The sequence below is a fragment of the Rhipicephalus sanguineus genome, chromosome 2 (genome assembly GCF_013339695.2).
Source record: "Rhipicephalus sanguineus isolate Rsan-2018 chromosome 2, BIME_Rsan_1.4, whole genome shotgun sequence".
In the NCBI taxonomy this organism is placed as follows: Eukaryota; Metazoa; Arthropoda; class Arachnida; order Ixodida; family Ixodidae; genus Rhipicephalus; species Rhipicephalus sanguineus.
This window is the reverse complement of record NC_051177.1, coordinates 22,178,028-22,196,937: the sequence shown is the minus strand read 5'-3', so window position 1 is coordinate 22,196,937 and position 18,910 is coordinate 22,178,028. Positions and strand designations below refer to the sequence as shown.

Below are 18,910 nucleotides of genomic sequence, written 5' to 3'. Positions count from 1 at the left end.
CCATCCCGACGACTAACGACCATGTTAAATGATTAAACAATCCCTTGTGGTAGCTGTAGTAGTTAACGGTGAAAACTTAATCAGAGAAAGAGTTGTGATAGCCAGAAGAGCGTCGCATACTTGACGCAGAACTGTGTCACTATCCTGTGGCATGTTAAAATGTGATTGAACACCACGGCCGCACTAGAGGGAAACGCAAAGGCGTCGTGCTGCCCCGGCAGCCCGGCCGCAATTTTTCTCGGGGCGAGCGCGTAGGCGGGGAACACGGTGTTACAGCCAGGTGAGGCAGGCGCGCGTCACAGAGCTATTTTTGGTTTTATTAGCGTGATGCTATGAGCGAGGCGGACGCTTTTACGACGCTTACGACGCTTCGGTTAAGGTCGCCACCTCGCGGCGTGTTAAGGCATTGACAGAATTGCACTTCTATTCAAAACGCGCCAAATGGGACAAACGTGTAACGCGTTGCAGTACTAATCGCGGAGGCCATAGTAATGATGAATCACTTTACTTTACCGCATCCAGAGGGCAACACCACCCCGCCGACCGGGAGAGTGGTAGATATAAAAGGCGCGTTTGTAAAGCCTCCACAGTCTGTGACCGTGGCGCAGTGGATAGCGCGCCCGGCATCTGTTGCTGCGGACTGAGCGGTCGTGGGTTCGATGCCGGTTGACGGAGCTTTTATTCTTTGCCATCTGATCGTGTACATTTTTTCGACGTCATTTCCGTGACGGAAATACGTCACTGAAGCCTTGGTGGGCCCCGGCATAAAACACTTTCGTGTTAAACTTGTTAAAGGGCGTCACAGAGTTCCGGCCCGCTCCACCGATTTTAGCGGAGCAACTTTCCCTGCTCCACAGAGTGACTGCCGCTCTGAATTCCTTCCGGCTCTCTCATTGGAATGCTTGATTTCCGCTCTCGCTCTGTCGTTGGAATGCACCTGCTCCAAAATGAGCAGAAAACTTGTTCCGACTCCACCATTGGAATTCAACATTACATAAATGTTTGAAGTGAGTTGACCAGTGTTGCCAACCAATTTCTTGAAAATACCCTACGTCACAGTCAAAATTACCCTGCTTTACCCTGCAAAATTTCTTTTTATTACACTACATTTTGCCCTACGCCTCAAAATAGCGCAGTGTAATATAATCGTAAGGTACGGACTATGCTTCACTCTAAGACACGCAGACGTTTGGTGGCACTAAAATCGGAAGCGACATCAGCAGTTTGAAAATTAGTTTCGAAGAGAGACTGAATAACATGAAAGAGCAGATAGTGATTGAAAGTGTTCCGGCACTAGTATAGGAAGAGTGTTGTCTTACAGTTAAGAAAAAAAAAACAGGAGAGTCCTCAGCAAGTATACAACTGGCAGTGAAAGCGATATCGTAACAAAGAGAGGTTAACGAAAAGTCAGAGACTCTGAAAATATTTATTCGATAGCAGTGATGGAAAGAAAACCGGCTCTGAGTAAGTACCGAAAGGGTAAACGAAATGAGCAAGAATAAATTTTATGATGGGTTGCCTTAGAACTAGGTTTGTGTGAACAGTAAATTTTAGGTTCGAAGCAAATAGAGATTTGGTCGAATAATTTCGAATCGAATTCGAATAGTATGTATCACATATTACCAAGAAAAATGAGCTTATTTGTCATGACCCAACTAACCTGCACAATATTTTTTTAAATTGAAACAAAGCATGTGCAAATGTCATTCTTTTTGGTTCAAAGGGAAGTGGATGCAACTTTGAATGGCAGCAGGATTTCACTTTCGGTAGAATGCAAGTGATCACCTGTTAAATGCGTTGTTTTAAAATTTACTTTACTTAGAGCATATAAACCATTATAATGAGCTTTTAAACTTAAAAAATGATTAATCGATGTGAGGGTAATTTGTTCATTTAACCTTTGCGGCAGTGCGGATTTCCTCTGGACAGGTGTATTCACGGTATAGCACCCCTGCACTGCAGTGAAACCACCTTTACAGGGGGTTACATGCAGTTTATATATATGCCTATTCGTTCAGTTCGAATACTTCGAAATTTAGAATCATTTAAATTTGTTTCAGAGTAATTTGTTTCGGAGTGATTCGTTCGAATATTCGAACTGCTCGAATATTCACACAAGCCTATGAAGTTATGAAGAGAGATTCAGCAAAAAAAGAGAAATGCACATGCGTGGGGAAGGTAAGGAAACGATGGAGCATGTTTCACTTGAATGTGAAGGTATACAGCATACAGCCGGGTGTATGTTAGGACACTAGCCCATATGAAGCCTTGGGTTTTAGGGACACCATTGGTAAGGTAAAGAGGTCAGCGATAGGAATAAGTGAGAGAGGACTGCAGCAATGGTAGAGGAAAAGTAGGCAGAAGGCAAAAAAACATAGCAGGAAAACCAAGGTTCATCTGTAGTAAGGCGCAGAAAGTCGGGCTGCGAATTTGTAAGGTTTTTTTTTTATAGCAAAAGAAACTTAATTCAGCTAGACAAGATTAGGCTGAAATGTAATAATAATAATAATAATAATAATAGTAATAATAATAATAAAATCATGAGCTTGGTGGAGCGCAGGTCACCACCTCGTTATAAAGGGGATGCTCTTTGCATCCATCCATCCACCGTCATTGAGAAAACTCGCATGGTTCCTTATGCATTCGCCTAAGATGACTCGAAGATTAAGATGATGCAACCGACCACGACCGCAAGATTTAATTAAAAGCCCATCCATGCAACGAACGAATGGGAGACGACAGAGAGGGGAAAAAAATAGCATACATGGGGAAAAACAACAATTCTATACTCGCGGACAACTTTTCTTGGCAATGAAGGAAAGGCTACTGGGGTGGAGTTACTGCACATGTACCGTAAAAACCCGCGTATAGCCCGGGGTTTTTTTCTAGATTTTAGGGTGCGAAATTTCGGCCCCGTACTATATGCGGGTCCCAAGAATTTTCGGCCCAAATTCAGTTTCGGTTTCGGCATAGCGCGGTGCTATCATCATCATCAGCTGTCTGCGCGCTTCTGCGCTAGGTAGTGTTAGCGGCGTTAGTCTTAACTGGTCAGTTGGTCAGTGGCCTTTGCTTCAACTTGGTGCCCATAACGACGGCCTCGATTTTGCTCCTGTGATTTTACGCCATGTCAGGACCGCGCAGGCAGTACTCTGCTGCTTTTAAAAGAAAAGTTATCGCTGCTGCCGAAACCATCGGCAACTGTGCCGCGGAGCGGCAGTTCGGAGTCAACGAGCGGAGCATTCGCGGTTGGCGGAAGCAGAAGGAAGCCCTCTTTGCATGCAGCGGCCAGCGAAAAAGTTTCCGCGGACCAAAAAATGGAGCATTTCCTGACGTGGAACGAGAACTCACAGACTTTGTGCGGGAGCAGCGAGCTGCACATCTCGCTGTCAACATCGAGCTGCTACAAGCGAAGGCAAGGGAGATTGCTCGAGACAAAGGCATTCAGCCGGAGGATTTCAAAGCGAGCAAGCATAGGGTGTCTCGCTTCATGCGCCGCGCTGGGTTCTCCCTACGTCGGCGTACGTCGATCTCCCAGAAGCTACCAGAGAGCTACGAAGAGCACCTCGTGGCTTTTCAAAGGTACATAATTGCGTTGCGAAAGGCAGTCCCCTTTCAGCTGGGCCAGATCGACAACGCGGATCAGACGCCGGTCTACCTGGATATGCCCTCGGCGCTGACGGTGCATCAAAAAGGCTCCAGGCAAGTTATCGTGCGGTCGACTGGAAACGAAAAAACGCGGGTGACTGTAATGTTATCCTGCACGGCTGACGGTCGCAAGCTGCCACCCTACGTGGTGTTCAAACGAAAGACGCTGCCGAAGGGGGAGAAGTTCCCGAAAAATGTCGTCGTCCGCTGCCAGGACAAGGGGTGGATGGACGAATCGTTAGTCCTTGACTGGATAAAGTCCGTGTGGTGTCGACGGCCCGGAGCACTGCTGGGGCTCCCTTCGATGCTTGTGCTCGACGCGTTTCGGTGTCACCTGGCCGACTCCGTAAAGCGACTGCTGCGCGACTCCCGCACCGAGCTCGTCGTCATCCCGGGAGGGATGACATCACAGCTGCAGCCGCTTGATGTGTGCCTTAATAAGCCATTTAAGGACCATGTCAAGCGCCTGTACGTGGAGTGGATGAGGTCCGGAGAACCAGAAGTGACCCCTGCCGGACGGCTGAAACGGGCCTCGCCAGCGATGCTCTGCTCGTGGATAGTCGAGGCTTGGGCCTGCATTCCAGAGGCGCTCGTTTGCCGCGCCTTCAAAAAGTGCTCCATCTCCAACGCGCTTGATGGCACTGAGGATGATGTGCTGTGGGAGAACATTTCCGACAAGGGAGCTTCGGAAGAGAGTGCGTCCGACGACGACGATGAATGAAATGCCAATAAATGCATTTTTTCCATTTTCCTCGGACTATATTCGGGTGAAAACTTTTTTTCTCACGTTTGCTATCCCCGAATTACACCCCGGACTATATGCGGGTCCGAGCTATATGCGGGTTTTTACGGTACTGCTCCGGGAAGTAGTCTGGTTCAGCGTGCGTTTCGTACTTAGTTTTGGTTTGTGAACCTTTCGTATCTCCTGTGATGGCCGTTTGATTATTCGAGTGGCCATCACAGGCTTAAACAGCCATGTGTTAGTGCAATTCATCACAAGCTCCTTCGGCAAGTCGTCGGAAAAGCAGGAGGGTGACGAGAGCTCACCTGGAGACTCAGATGCCGTTTTGACTCTGAGGTGCACGTAAAAGGTGCGATGTTTTCACGCGTGCAAAAACTTCAAATGAAACTGCATAAAGTAAAAAAAAAATAAAATATCTCCTTGGTGCGTGCTGATCCACTTTTCAAACAGTGTCCCGTAGAAAATAATGTTGTTTTTCTATTCTCATACACAAAACACGCATGCAATTGTGGGACAGTATAACCTCATTACAACAGACCTTCATAGTGAAGGGGATTTTGGTCTGTTGTAAAGGGAGTATGTAAAATCCAAGTACTGTTACAACAGACTATTACGTAAACACTGAATGGGTCTGTTATAGCCAGAAAAAGTTATGTCACAAACATGGTCAGAGAATTGATTTATTCTCAATGGGGGATCAAAAAAAAAGGGATTTGTGGAAAATCACATTTTCAGTTTCTGTAGCCCTCTTTCTACCCGATTCCAAAATATCTTCACTGAAAACTGCATAGAAGTGCTGTAAAAATATTTTTGCGTCTGCTGATTTGGCGAAAATTTCGGAAATAGCAAAAAGTCACAGTTTCGCAGCAACGGCGAAGCCATGAATGCAGTAGCAACAAATTGGAATGTAACGCAAAGAACGGAAAGCAGCTCGAAATTGCCAGCGCGTCGCTCGAGCCCAAAGGACGCACGAAAAGAACGCGCACAGGACGAGCGCGAACTATCATGCGTCACAGCTCGATACTTGAAGCGCACTGCTAGAACATAAAGCAGGACGCACGAAACGAACAAACAGGTACACACAAGATGAGCGCGAACTAAATGTCGCAGTTGTTACTTATTTCTGTTTGAACAGCATGCTCCTTTCGCAAACACGGCCGCTGCAGCGAGCGGAGTGACCTTCGTACACGTGACTTCAGCGCGGACATCGCGGGGAAAGCACAAGACATACAACTCCCCGCTCCACCCCTCGGCCGCCCCCTTCTTTTCTTGAGATAAGCGCACGAAGGCGACCACGCTCTGTAGGGCGAAGAGCCTCGGCGTTCGCAGGAGCGGGGTGACGACCTTTAAAGCGCGCACATAGCGCCATCTCGCTGGTGAGTAAGAAAGCACGCTGAAGTAAATGGTGGATGTAAATAGCTCGCCGTTAGCATGTTGAAAGACGCTACTCTCCATGGCTTAGCCGTCTAACGCCGCGCGTTTCGGAGCAAGAGGTCGGCCGTTCGATTCCATGCGTCGGAAAGTATTTCTGAATTATTTTTCTTTGTGGCTTTTCTATATATATATATATATATATACACGTATACATATACGGCGCATGACGGCGGCGACGGCGGCGATGGCAAAAATCAGCCGAGACTGTCCATATAATTGCTATCACAATAAAAAAGAAAGAAAACAGCATTTTTCAAAATTTTAGCTCGGCAACGGCGCAACCAGATGCCACCGTTTTGGGCTCGTCATAAAAAGCATTTCTCCATGTTCAAGTTCTCCGTTTCAGCTAGCTCCTCCATTCAAGCATATAAAAAGCACGTTTGAAGTTCAATTCGAGGCCTCCTATTGGCTGCTTCTGCCATGTTGCTCCAGCACCTGACAGCTCGCTTCGGGAGCGTTGTCTGCTGCTTGTGCATTGCAAAGTCATGGCTGTCGAAAATTGTGCTACTTAGTGACGCGTTCGCATTCATTCTGTGTTCACGGGTTGACGATAACTTCGAATGTTATTACACTTCAGTTTGGCAGCTACAAGCGGAAGCTCAATCATAAAGACTACGATAGCGCGCCGCACTCATCACGAACATCGCAGACTGTAATAGCATGGACTCGTTGGACCTGCTGTTACAGGTTCTGCTTATCAGCACTTCAGAGCTGATGACGAAGACCACCGCGGGACAACTCTTTGTACTTGCGATCGGGCATGACGTACTTTGAAACATCGGGCACCGCGGCCATGCACATCGCAACCGAGCTTTCTACTCGATGTCGTGGCTAGGTCCAACTCCGCTCACGGTGCCAATGTACGAGACGAATCCGAACTTTGCGAGCAAGAACATCGCACTAGCGGACATGTGAAAGCGAAGAAGCCGCAATGCCCTTCGTCGCAAGCAACGAATCACATCGCCCGCTTGCTCCTCAGAACCGTGGATGGGCATTTTGCACATCGGCAGTGGACCCCCCCCCCCGGCCAAGCTCGCCGCGCAGCGACCGCTCAGAGAAGCGGTGGCAGCGGCAAGCAATTTCGCGCGTCAGCGTCCCAAAACTCAATGCCATGCACGCTGTGTGCCGTTTTTTTGTCGTTACAGCTAGGCATAGCTGATCATTGACAGACCAGAGATCGGCGGCCTTTGCTCTTAAATCGGTACGCGTCGATATCCATGGCACGCTGTTCCCATCCCGAAAGTGTGCTAAGCGATGTTTTTTTGAAGTCGGCAGTTATTGAATGTAAAGGAGTACTGATCACCTTGCTGGCCTAACATTTTAGTCAATTATATTCGAATGTCCATTGTACCAGAATCCATTTTAAATAAAGTGCAATCAATGGAACAAATATGGAAGTCGGCATAACGCTCCGAATTGTTATGTAGTATCTGAGTGTCTGTTGTAAACAGGTCTGTTGTAACAAGGTTATACTGTAGTATATTCTTCAGCGGTAGCACATACTGCAAATCAGTTCTGCGGAAACCCGCAAGGTGGCGGAAGGGTTAAGAAAGGGAAAATAGACAACCACCCGTTTGTAGCACGAAGCCACAAGGAAATCCATACGGATTTCTCAGAAATAAGGCCTCTTAGTTGCCGAAAAATTCGTCCTGGTCCGGGGATCGAACCCGGGACCAACGCCTATCCGGGGCGGTCGCTCTACCACGTAGCTCGGCTCTGTAGCCTTCCCTTCATTGCCAAGAAAAGTTGTCCGCGAGCATAGGTCGACAAACTCATGAATCTACTCACTCAGACTCGGATTGAGCCATAAGTCTGAGTGAGTCCAGGTGAGTAATATTTTAGTGAGCTTGAGTTCAAGTGAGTCCGGTTAAGAAACATTTTAGTGAGTCTCTGACCGAGGGAGTCTGGTTGAGGAAAATTTTGGTGAGTGTATGTCCGAGGGAGTCCGTAGGGCAAAATATATTGTCTGAGTGAGCTCCACCTTTTTTGCCGACCTATGGTTCTGTCTACTCAACTTCAGCTTTACTATCAGCCCTATGTCGGCTCACGTTTATAGTACTCATGCCGACTTATACATACTTCAATGCACTAGCGTTCGTACGCCAGCTCAATATGTATTGATCGGAGGTGTGAGTTACGGAGGGGAGGGGGAAGTGCCGTGACATCCCCCCGCAAACTGTTTCGCAGGTACTTCTTTATAAAAATACCTGATGTGTGAGGCATCCTTCTTAATAAAAAATGTCCTTACTGGATTGCAACTACTGATAACTCATATTTAAAGGTACGAGATCAAAAGGCGCCAAATAGACCACCGATTATGCGATATGCGAGTTTGGAGCATTGACGCAATCATCGAAAAAGCCAATGATATACGCTAACGGATTCATGAGTCGACTCACTCAGACTCAGATCGAGCCGCGTGTCTGAGTCTGGGTGAGTAATATTTTGGTGAGTTTGAGTCCGAGTGAGTCCGGTTGAACATTTTAGTGAGTCTAAGTCCGATTGAGTCCGTTTGAGAAAATTTTTGGTGAGTCTGAGTCCGAGTGAGCCCTAAGAGCAAAATATATTTCATGAGTGAGTCTGAGTGAGCTCCACACTTTTTTGCCGAACTATGTCCGCGAGTATAGCACAGTGATGTGTGTCATATTATCTTTTGTCTCTGCCCTATGGTAGCGTCATGCGAATTAAAAGAGTTCCAATTTTATTCAGACAGACTTAGTTTTCGGATCTCATTAAGAACGGCACCCTCGGAAAGTTCGCGTCAATCGTCCACATTTTTAGCTGATTGATGAGAATCGAAAAGTGGAAATTAACCTACGTCTGTTTTAACCTGGCATGTGCGTTGTCATCATTACGTTTTGACATCTGTGGCTGAACGTTTCTTGTTGCTGCTGTGTCCCTCATTTGTCCGCTCTCTGCTTGCAGAGCACAAGCGTCGACGGCTGGACACTGTGGGCAACAGTGTCGCCTCGAGTGGTGGCACCAGTGGCAAGGTAGGGGGCAGCCCACGGGCCGGCACTGGTAGCCGTGGTGGTGGCTCCTCCCAGCAGAGCCCCAAGGTAGCGGACGATCTCAAGGTGGCCTCGGGCGGTGAGGATCTGCGCTCTTCGGAGAAGTGGGCCCACCCTAAGGACCTGCATGACGGGGACAAGGCCAAGATCAAGAAGGGCAGCCGTAAGCGAGACCACTCGGAGGAGAGCGCACCCGAAGGCAAGCGCAAGAAGGACGAGGATGGTCCCTCCGGTATGCAAACCATTGTATCGTGCCATATTCCAATAGGTATAGATTTCGGAGTAAGTCTCTAGAATTGGGTGTGACATCTAGTCGCATAATGTACCAGCCGTTGTGACCTTAATGATAAGGTAATAACATACAGAACCCGTTGGGCATAAAGACTTTGTTTGGCTTCCTTTGTTAAAGAAATGTTTAAGTAAAACATTCCAAGCTATATAGGAGAGCTTTATGAAGCTCTCTAAGTACATAAAACCTTCATTGTGCACGATTTCATCAACATCGGAAGGAAGAGAAAGAAATTATCAGAAATGCCTGATCTCATTTTGTAGAAATCATGTTGATAAACATTTTTTCAACGCCTTCATATGAAAGCTTCATGTGAGAGTAACCCTGGCATACTAATTTTGTTATTTTTATTAAGAGACAGCCATATTGTAGCAATTCAATCTTACAACAGTTGATGGCTGGCGACATTATCGTGAACATGTACTGCAGCTGCTTTTCTTGTACATTACAATCTATTTGTAAGCATGAGACCACGTCTTAAGTTATCTGATATTCAATATTTTGTTTCTTTTCGTGATTGAATATTATATTCAATTCAAAATCTACTGATTCAGTGTCTGTATGCCTCCAATCATTGAAAGTATGAGTACACTTGCAATGAAGTTTTTGTGCCCACTGTCTATCCAGCCAAAAGCTCAAGCAAGCGCAATGGCGAGGACATCAAGGAGAAGGATCGCTATAGGAGGGTGAGGGATGCGCAGTCCTTCCCAGGAATGCCTCATGACCAGCCACTCTCCTCTCTCCAGGAAGAGGTGTCACCAAAAATGCGTGGGGAGCGGAGAGCAGATCGTGACGACAAGAAACAATATCCTTCTTGACTCTGTGAGCCTTGAGAATTGTTTGGAACACTCAGAGAAATGTCTGAAATAGCTGAAAGGAATCTCTTTAAAAAATATGCAGTAGAAGGTAGGTGCTGCGGTGAATTGGTAAACACTGTGTTAAGAAATCTGCCCACTATTGCATAATATGTATGTAGTCCTTTCAGACTGGTAAGTTTTGTGGGATGGCTGGGGGAGTGCTTTGTAATTAGCAACAGCACTGGTCCCTTGGCTGTTTTGTAAGCTGTGCGAACAATACTTCTGCAGCTAGTTGTATTAACTCCTTGCAGTCCATTGTCCGGCCCCTCCCAACAACGCAGTATGGCTGCAGCGGTCCGCTGTTAGGCACCACACGCTGCCCATATAACATAGCTGAAAGGCAGGCACAGTATCAACTGCAAAAAGGAACATCTGACTTGTTTTTCTTGCGCAGTTGTGGCTTTTCTTTAACGGTGCTCAAAAGTGGCAAAATATTTTCGCACCAAGACTTCCAGAAAGTTGTGAAGGTTTCAGACCGTAAAGATTTAAAGTTCCATGTAAAATGCTTTGCACTTTACGTGTTGGTACAGCGTGCAAGTGAAATGGTCCTTTTCACAATTGCTAAGCTAGCTTTTTGTTGAGGCACAAAGTTTACCAAACCAATAGCTCTGCAGTCTTTTTTTTCCCCATATACAGTAGAACCCCGCTGTTACGTTCCTCACTGCTGCGTTTTCCCGGCTGTTACGTCGTTTTCCGCCGGTCCCGGCATAGATCCCATAGGATACAATGTATTGGGAACTCCGCTGTTACGTCGTAACTGTCAGACCGTTCCCGTATGATACGTCGCGAAGTGCGCTCGGAGCCGACCGAGTGACTACCAAAGAGAGCCGCCATGGTGCATTTTCACGCAGCTTGGCCTCGTTTGACCGTAATATTAGCCGCATGAGAGGCGCAAGCAACAGAATCTTTCAATTGATGCAAACAAAAGCATGGCCTTCGAGATTCAAATTGCAAAGATGGCGTCTATGACGTAACTGCTCGCGAAAGCAAGGCCTTCGAGATTGGCATTTACTATTGACAAAAGCATAGCCTTTGAGACTTGTATTGCACAAACATGGCGTGTATGACGTAATTGCTTGCGAAAGCAAGGCCTTCGAGATTGGCATTCACTTCTGCCATCGCGTTGGCGTAGACTCATCATCATCGTTATTTGTCGGAGAGCGGGAGGAGTTCGAGCTGGTTGGAGCTCGCACGGTCGTGCATGTGGTTCGCGGTCGGACTCGCCGCGCCGGTCGTGATTGCGTGTGCTTAGTTCTTTCATGCCTACAGCTGTTGGTGTTAAAAAAATCACATACGTTGATTACATTTCTGTGGATGAGGCCGTCCTAAGCTCCGCGTTTCTATCCATCGACTAGATCGCGGCTGAGCGCGCCAATTTTCGTGCTGCTCGTAAGAATTGAAATAAAATTCTGTACCACTAAATATTTTGCCGTTTTTCCCGTTTTTCGGCTCTTACGTTTCCCGTCTCTTACGTTTATTTCCTGCGGTCCCTTCAAAAACGTATCAGCGGGGTTCTACTGTATAGTGGACACAAGCACAGTTCGAATATTTTTATAACACAGAAACTGCAGTTGTGGCTCTCGCAATGAGACTGTGCCAGAGACGAACTCAAATATGTGCAGATAGTAGCACTTTGTCTTCATCTGAACAATGATGAGTGGCACCAAAAATGCGTGGGGAGCGGAGAGCAGATCGTGACGACAAGAAACAATATCCTTCTTGACTCTGTGAGCCTTGAGAATTGTTTGGAACACTCAGAGAAATGTCTGAAATAGCTGAAAGGAATCTCTTTAAAAAATATGCAGTAGAAGGTAAGTGCTGCGGTGAATTGGTAAACACTGTGTTAAGAAATCTGCCCACTATTGCATAATATGTATGTAGTCCTTTCAGACTGGTAAGTTGTGTGGGATGGCTGGGGGAGTGCTTTGTAATTAGCAACAGCACTGGTCCCTTGGCTGTTTTGTAAGCTGTGCGAACAATACTTCTGCAGCTAGTTGTATTAACTCCTTGCAGTCCATTGTCCGGCCCCTCCCAACAACGCAGTATGGCTGCAGCGGTCCGCTGTTAGGCACCACACGCTGCCCATATAACATAGCTGAAAGGCAGGCACAGTATCAACTGCAAAAAGGAACATCTGACTTGTTTTTCTTGCGCAGTTGTGGCTTTTCTTTAACGGTGCTCAAAAGTGGCAAAATATTTTCGCACCAAGACTTCCAGAAAGTTGTGAAGGTTTCAGACCGTAAAGATTTAAAGTTCCATGTAAAATGCTTTGCACTTCAGGTGTTGGTACAGTGTGCAAGTGAAATGGTCCTTTTCACAATTGCTAAGCTAGCTTTTTGTTGAGGCACAAAGTTTACCAAACCAATAGCTCTGCAGTCTTTTTTTTTCCCCATATATAGTGGACACAAGCACAGTTCGAATATTTTTATAACACAGAAACTGCAGTTGTGGCTCTCGCAATGAGACTGTGCCAGAGACGAACTCAAATATGTGCAGATAGTAGCACTTTGTCTTCATCTGAACAATGATGAGTGGCACCATTAGTTGTGTGAAGGCACAACTATACAGATATGCCCACTAGAAAAACCTGAGTACAACTTTTGTATCTGAATTTTTAAATTATTATGCTCTTTACTGTGACAGTTCTAGTTGCTCTATATTTGCTTCCTTAACTTTTCATACTCATCGTTCTAGTAGCAGCAGTTCAGCGTCTGCAAAGAAGAGGTCATCGTTCTGATCATCATGTTCCAATTGGAGAGTGCACCCACTTCACCACTGGTTGCTGTGTCAAGCTGCTGTCATCGGTTGCCCGTCCTTGTCACATCCAAGAGTGCCTGTACAGAAACAAACGTTTTGTTGATCATTATAAACATCTCATTGTGTTAGCAATGTCAAGCTGTTCATGTTGCCTGCTTCATCCTCCATCTCCTGGCCTGTTTCTGTACAATAAAAATTATTGTGGTGCCAGGAACCAGCTGTTCCTTATTCCATATTCTCAACGCTTCTTTTTAAGCACAAAGCTTACTAGAAAAATTTCTAGAGGAAACTCTGGTGCTCATGTCTGATGGGAACCTGAAGCATTACAATTGAGCTAGCATCGGAATGATACGTTATGTAGTATATTAATTCACCTAAACTTTGTATAGTTTCAAATGGCTTCGTGACCTACATATTGTGTTCAACAAAATGTCATTACAGCACAGCAGTTTGTAGTGATTGTGCACGTGTACAGAACCAATTTGGAAAGCTGGATTGCTTTGATATTTGAGCCATTTATGCCAGTAAAGGTATGAACCTTCAGTAAAGTCACAAACGTGAAGTTGATGTGCTATTATCTACCATTCCCAGAAAAACTGAGGTCCAACTTCACTGTTTTTTCTCTTAATTTTGGTGTGAAACACTGCTTTTAAGGCCCCTGTCGCCTTGAACATAGTGAATACTTAGTATTGTCGAGTCGAGCACATTTTGTGAAAAAAACAAGCAGCTTATTTTGTAACAACTTTCATGAATGGCTGCAGCGTTGGAGTGGACATCGCTCTACAGGTGAGTGGAACTGCATTGCACTCACGACGGCGAAGTCTACAGTGCGTAACAAGCTTAAGGGGGGGACTCTGCTTCGGAGATATACTTCTTTGCTTTTGAGTACATTTTTATGAGACTTTCGCAGCTTATGTATTTTTATGTCCTGATTTCAAATATGCAGTTATTTTTCTAGTACACTATGCTGTTTTCAAAATATCGAATATTTCGTGTATATTGTTGGGAGCAAGATTTATTTATAAATTGTGAGAGTTATAAAGCAAATCAGCATATCACAATAAGCTGGAATTAATACTGTATGCAATAAAACAAGAATGGATGTTCTAGGCCCATTTGAACAAAAATTGCAGTACGTTGAACACTTGGGAAGTGAGCAATGCCGAGCTCGGTCAAACTGTGATCAAGCTGGGAATGTTCAACATACTATAACTTATGTTCAAATGGGCCTAGAACATCCATTCTTGTTTTATTGCATACAGTATTCATTCCAGTTTATTGTGATATGCTGATTTGCTTGATAACTCACAATTTAGAAATAAAGCCTGCTCCTAACAATACAAAAACTATTTAATAGTTTCAAAACTACATATTGTATTAGAAGAATAATTGCATGTTTGAAATGAGCACATAAAAATACATAAGCTGTGAAAGTTTCATAATGATATGCTCAAAAACAAAAAACATGTTTTAGAAGCAGGGTCTCCCCTCAGATGCGGTTTCCGCAACATACGGAGGCATGGAACATAGTTTCTCGAGCGCAATTTCAATCCGAGAAAACTGATAATTTTAGGCGCATTGCGGCAGAGAAATGATGCGCTGTCATTTCCTGTGTCAATAGTGCTTGTTTTAGCGCAAAAAAATGACACAAGAAAGAAGACAGATCACAGCGCTACTCTCAACTGACGTGGTTTATTGCGTCACTCAACTCTTTATACCAACCATATACCGGTAGGACATGCGTCGTTCACCCTAAGCGCACAACTTCGTCACCTGAGCGCACTCATGATAGCGAATCTAAAAAAGAAAATTCAGTGGTAAACAAGGTTATGGAAGGCACACTAATGCACTGCGAACCCAATGGCAATGTAAAACGCTGGTGGTGTCACGACTCTTCTCGACACCACCACCCGAGAATTTTAGGAAGCGTTTTACATTGTCATTGGGTTCGCAGTGCATTAGTGTGCCTTCCATAACCTTGTTTACCACTGAATTTTCTTTTTTAGATTCCCTATCATGAGTGCGCTCAGGTGATTCGTTAACTAGCCCGCCAAAGCATTCCGTTGAACGTTTATCCACTGCACAGAGACGAAAAACAACGTGTAAATATTTGACATGCTTGGAATTGCAGTTTTAAGGTTTTGCGCAAATAATATTTTCGAAGCGTGCGAGATACGTGGTGTTCAAACTCTTGCTCAAAGAAGTGAGTTCATCCTGTCAGAGTTTCTTACAATAATGCATCCTGTGCTCGCCACAAATCTCGAAGGCTATGCTTTTGTGTGCTGTTTACGGGTGAGTAGCACGTCATGGCCGCCATGTTTGAGACGCTTATTGCATAATCCGATTGGTAGCCAAATGGTAGCCAAGAAAAGTTGAGACAAGGCTCTGGTTGGTTTGGATTGGTGTTCGCACGTTTTGCGGGACCGGCAGTTTTGGTAAGCAATATTTTTGTGTCTGCCCCCTTAGACTGACATACTATTTCAGTATGAGTATTCCATGGTAACTTATCGGAGGCATGTTTGCCTTTCCCGTTTATCATAGCAACGACACAGTCAACATGAACAGGACCGGAGTATCGGTAAGCATATCCCTCGCGATGATCTCATAAATAAAACGTCTGATTTTCGTCTGCTACTTTCTTGTAGACCTTACTACAGCTCACAAGTCGGGCTTTAAGGACCCGTGTCACGAACTCAAGGTCCATCATGAAGTACCACGAACCAGAATATCTCAAGGTGTAGTTCTTCATCTTGTGTGTTGATACAATGTTTCTCAGTTGTTTTCTCACGTGCAGTTTTTGCAACCGCCTCTGCCAGTGTACGAAGGATTTATTAACGTCCAGCTGAAAGGTTACGACTTCACCGTGCTCGAAAACAACGCCAGAAAAGTGGCTAAAATAGCCTCGATGTTGGGCATTCGGGTTTCAGAATGGTAAGCAGTCGCTTAGTGCTAATAGTCTGCTTGTCTGACTTTAACGCACTGCTGAAGGGGCTCCAGTTTTAGTATGTTTGATGTACGAAGACACTTTCAACGAGTTCGCTTTCTTTTCTTACAGCTGGGCTACCCCTCTTGAATCCATGACGATATCTACATACAAACCACAGAGCACTACAGTCGAAGACACGTTCAAGCTAAACGTTTACGAGCGAAACATCCAGGTGATTAGTTACCTGCCCCTGCATGCGCTAACACCTAAATCGCCGAAGCAGCGATTTATTTAAAGCACGGTGCAATTAATTGATTAAGAAATGTTGAGGAAACAATAGTAAAGTGTCGATCGGCCGCGCGATCTCTAGAAAAGCTGCATTTGTGAAATATGTGTGCCTCAAAAGTGACAATCGGAGACAATAGTTTCGCTCCGCGGCAACCATGAAGCAAGTACTTTGGGTTTCGATCACGAATTTGGCGATATAAGCTTTTGGAAAGCCGGCAGGTGTGATTCAGATACAGAGTGAAAGAACGGTCGCAGTCTTGTTTCTCGGCCCTAACAGCGAAGGCGTGCGCAGGCTTCTCCATTAGGGGAAGCCCTCCCCCCCACCCCCATTCCCACTTTGTTCGAGAGAAAAACCAAAAAAACAAGCTTGGCAGCCTACCGTAAAATGCCGAGCAAGCGCCCCCCTCCCTTTTTCGGGAGATCTGAAATAAATGCCAATGACCGAGCAAGCGCCCCCCCACCCTCCCCCTCCTCTCCCGCGCCCCCCCCCCCCTTTTTTTTGTAAGACGAGCATCGCTTGTGTAAAAAGAACCACAAGAATGAGTACACTGAATGAGTATCTAATGTTTATGAAATTCCGTTGTCATGTGGCCGGTCGTATATTGGTCAAACCGATCGCTGCTTTAATGGTTTGACAGTGACGAGGGGGAATAAAAACAGTAAATAAATAAAGCATTTCATGCGCGGGCATTTTTTAGAACATGCGCGGGCATTTTTTAGAAACATGCGCGGGCATTTTTTTTTTTTTCAGTGGCTCTCCCGCCGCCATCTTGAATTTCGGTCCGGGACCGAGCAAGCGCCCCCCCTCCAAATCTGGTGGGATTATCCTTCACCGTAGGGGGGGGGGGGGGGGGCGCTTGCTCGGCATTTTACGGTATACAAAAGTAAAAATGTAAAGCGATGACGTGCTCATCACACCGGCCTGCCCTTGGTCTCCAGCTTTCTCGGGATAAGGGTGGGAGAAGTAAGCAGTTCTTGGTCCTCGACCCCCCCCCCCCTCTGTGCGCACGATACTCACATTCTGTTGCCAGAAGGTGATCGTAACTCGGGCACCTACCCTCACCCTCATACGATCCCTTGTTTCACTGTGCTGCCTACCTCTTCCACCTCTTCCTAGCAGCTCGCGCGAAAAAGTACAAGACGCGGTGCAACTCTTGTGCCATATATAGAGAGGTAATCTAAACACACAAAAATTGTAAATTCCTCATAGGATTTTCATCACGTCCTTATAGGATGTGGAGATCATGTGTCGGTACTCTTTATTGGAATTCTGCCATGATAAGCCACTGTGACATGTATGTTCATACATTTTGACTAGGAAGGGCGTTTACGACTGTTTGTAAATTTTCATATGAGACGCAGAAACTTATGGTGGCGATGATGGGATTGGCCAGTCATTTTATTTTCAAGCTGTATCACCGATATAAATGAGTGCTTAATTTGAAGCTGAGTATCAAAGTCGGCACTTTTTGAAAATCTCACACCGAGTCAAGAATGTGCTGGGCAGAACGAAAAAGATGTTGACTGTGTTTGTGTTGTGGCGTCGGGTTATGTTACGGTGCTTAAAGGATGGGGAGGGGGGTCGCTCTTCTTGCTGGGCGATCGGCAATACGCGCACGCATAACGGCGTACACCTTCACACACACTTACACAAACACCCCACACAGGTTGGAGTAGCCTCTTGAGCACACGGAGACTGTCTCAGACTCTCAGTACACTGTAGTCTCAGAACGTGATAAACACCTTCCAAAAATATGTGCACATGGTTGCTGCTGTGCATGATCTTTCACTCAGAGATGCTTGAATAATGTGGCATTCGCGTGAGCTACTGAACAATATTTAAATTCATGGCGTTTATGCGCTAACGGTGAGCCGAATATGGAGCGAATCACACTACAATACATCAAGTGTTGTGTGACATCATGGCACATTGACCTGCGCTAAGGTGAAATTTCGCACGCATGAAACAAAGTCAAGGTATATTTTATAAGGCTCAGATTGGCCTAAAGAATACACTTTTGTGTATTTCACATACACGAAGGCATTGCACGTGCCTAATTTGATAATGTTTACAATATCACACGACAGTCTATCCGAGGTGCCACACATGCTTCTCGGGGCATCACAGATACCGGCAGCGTTTACTTGGGTTTCATTGTTTATTGTTAATAATGTTCTACATTGCATTTAAAATGGACTAACACATTCAACCTTCAAAAAAAAAAAAAGACTACAATGAAGTGGTACAAATGGAGGAAGATACTGTGAAATTGTTGTCGTCACCCTGAAGTGCATGTGTGGCACTCTGAACACAAAATAAATTTTAAAAACAATAAAAGGAGCTATTTTTACTGTGTCAACCAACCCTTCTCCCCAAGCGATTGCGATTAGGTTTTTGTAATCAAATTGTACCATTCTAAACTGATTGTTTTGCTTCATTGTCCCTTTTTAAAAATTGGCCAACTAACGGGCAGGTGTCTGAACTGTCGGGAGTTATGGCGCCCATCTTTCTGGAGGCCGTCCAGCTCAGTCTGGCCGAGGGCGTCAGGCTCAGTGTTCACCGACACCTCCCCGAGCACGAGGAGATCCGCTACGTTCCCGACCTGGAGTTGGAAGAGCTACAGAGGCAGCTTGACGAAATAGTCAACCCACCCACGTCGAAGCACGTCAAGAAGCCGTTCTAATGCATTTTGTATAGCTTTATTTGTAAATAAATTGTGGACGCCTTCGGAACGCTTGATTGTCTCGTCTCCCCTGACTTTCTTTCCGATACTGCTTTCACATCTCTTGGCGTTTGGCTTCGCTGCGTTGCAATCTCCATAGTGTAAGTCGGAGGTTGCATTGCCACGCCAAGGTGGTCTCAGCGGCTGGTAATACGATTTGCCTCATGTCATTTTATAATTAAGTGGATGTGTGCTTTGTAAAGTAAAATGGCCAGTTGGTCAATCTTCTCCAGGAAGT

The 18,910-nt window shown here is 45.5% G+C and overlaps 2 protein-coding genes across 4 annotated transcripts in view; both read left to right on the top strand.

The window, feature by feature from the left end:
• LOC119382504 (THO complex subunit 2) overlaps nt 1-12,930 on the top strand; it is a 112,120-nt gene extending 99,190 nt beyond the window's left edge. For all 3 annotated transcript variants that reach the window (XM_037650215.2, XM_049412222.1, XM_049412221.1), the window contains 3 exons: nt 8,747-9,064; nt 9,749-9,926; nt 12,661-12,930. In XM_037650215.2, coding sequence (XP_037506143.1) covers nt 8,747-9,064; nt 9,749-9,926; nt 12,661-12,715 — 551 coding nt within the window. In that variant the 3' untranslated portion in view covers nt 12,716-12,930. The remainder of the gene's footprint in view (nt 1-8,746; nt 9,065-9,748; nt 9,927-12,660) is intronic.
• Nucleotides 12,931-15,069: 2,139 nt separating this feature from the next.
• Nucleotides 15,070-18,682, top strand: LOC119382503 (39S ribosomal protein L48, mitochondrial). The gene is made up of 6 exons (XM_037650214.2): nt 15,070-15,170; nt 15,277-15,313; nt 15,381-15,470; nt 15,530-15,666; nt 15,791-15,893; nt 18,424-18,682. Exons 2-6 carry the CDS (start codon nt 15,293-15,295, stop codon nt 18,631-18,633), a joined length of 561 nt encoding a protein of 186 aa, XP_037506142.1. The 5' UTR covers nt 15,070-15,170; nt 15,277-15,292; the 3' UTR covers nt 18,634-18,682.
• Nucleotides 18,683-18,910: the final 228 nt, after the last annotated feature.

Coding starts and splice junctions, on each gene's coding strand:
- LOC119382503 (XM_037650214.2), top strand. CDS start 15,293: ATGAACAGGACCGGAGTATCG. Junction 15,314..15,380: donor TGAACAGGACCGGAGTATCG/GTAAGCATATCC, acceptor ACTTTCTTGTAG/ACCTTACTACAGCTCACAAG. Junction 15,894..18,423: donor TTTACGAGCGAAACATCCAG/GTGATTAGTTAC, acceptor ACTAACGGGCAG/GTGTCTGAACTGTCGGGAGT.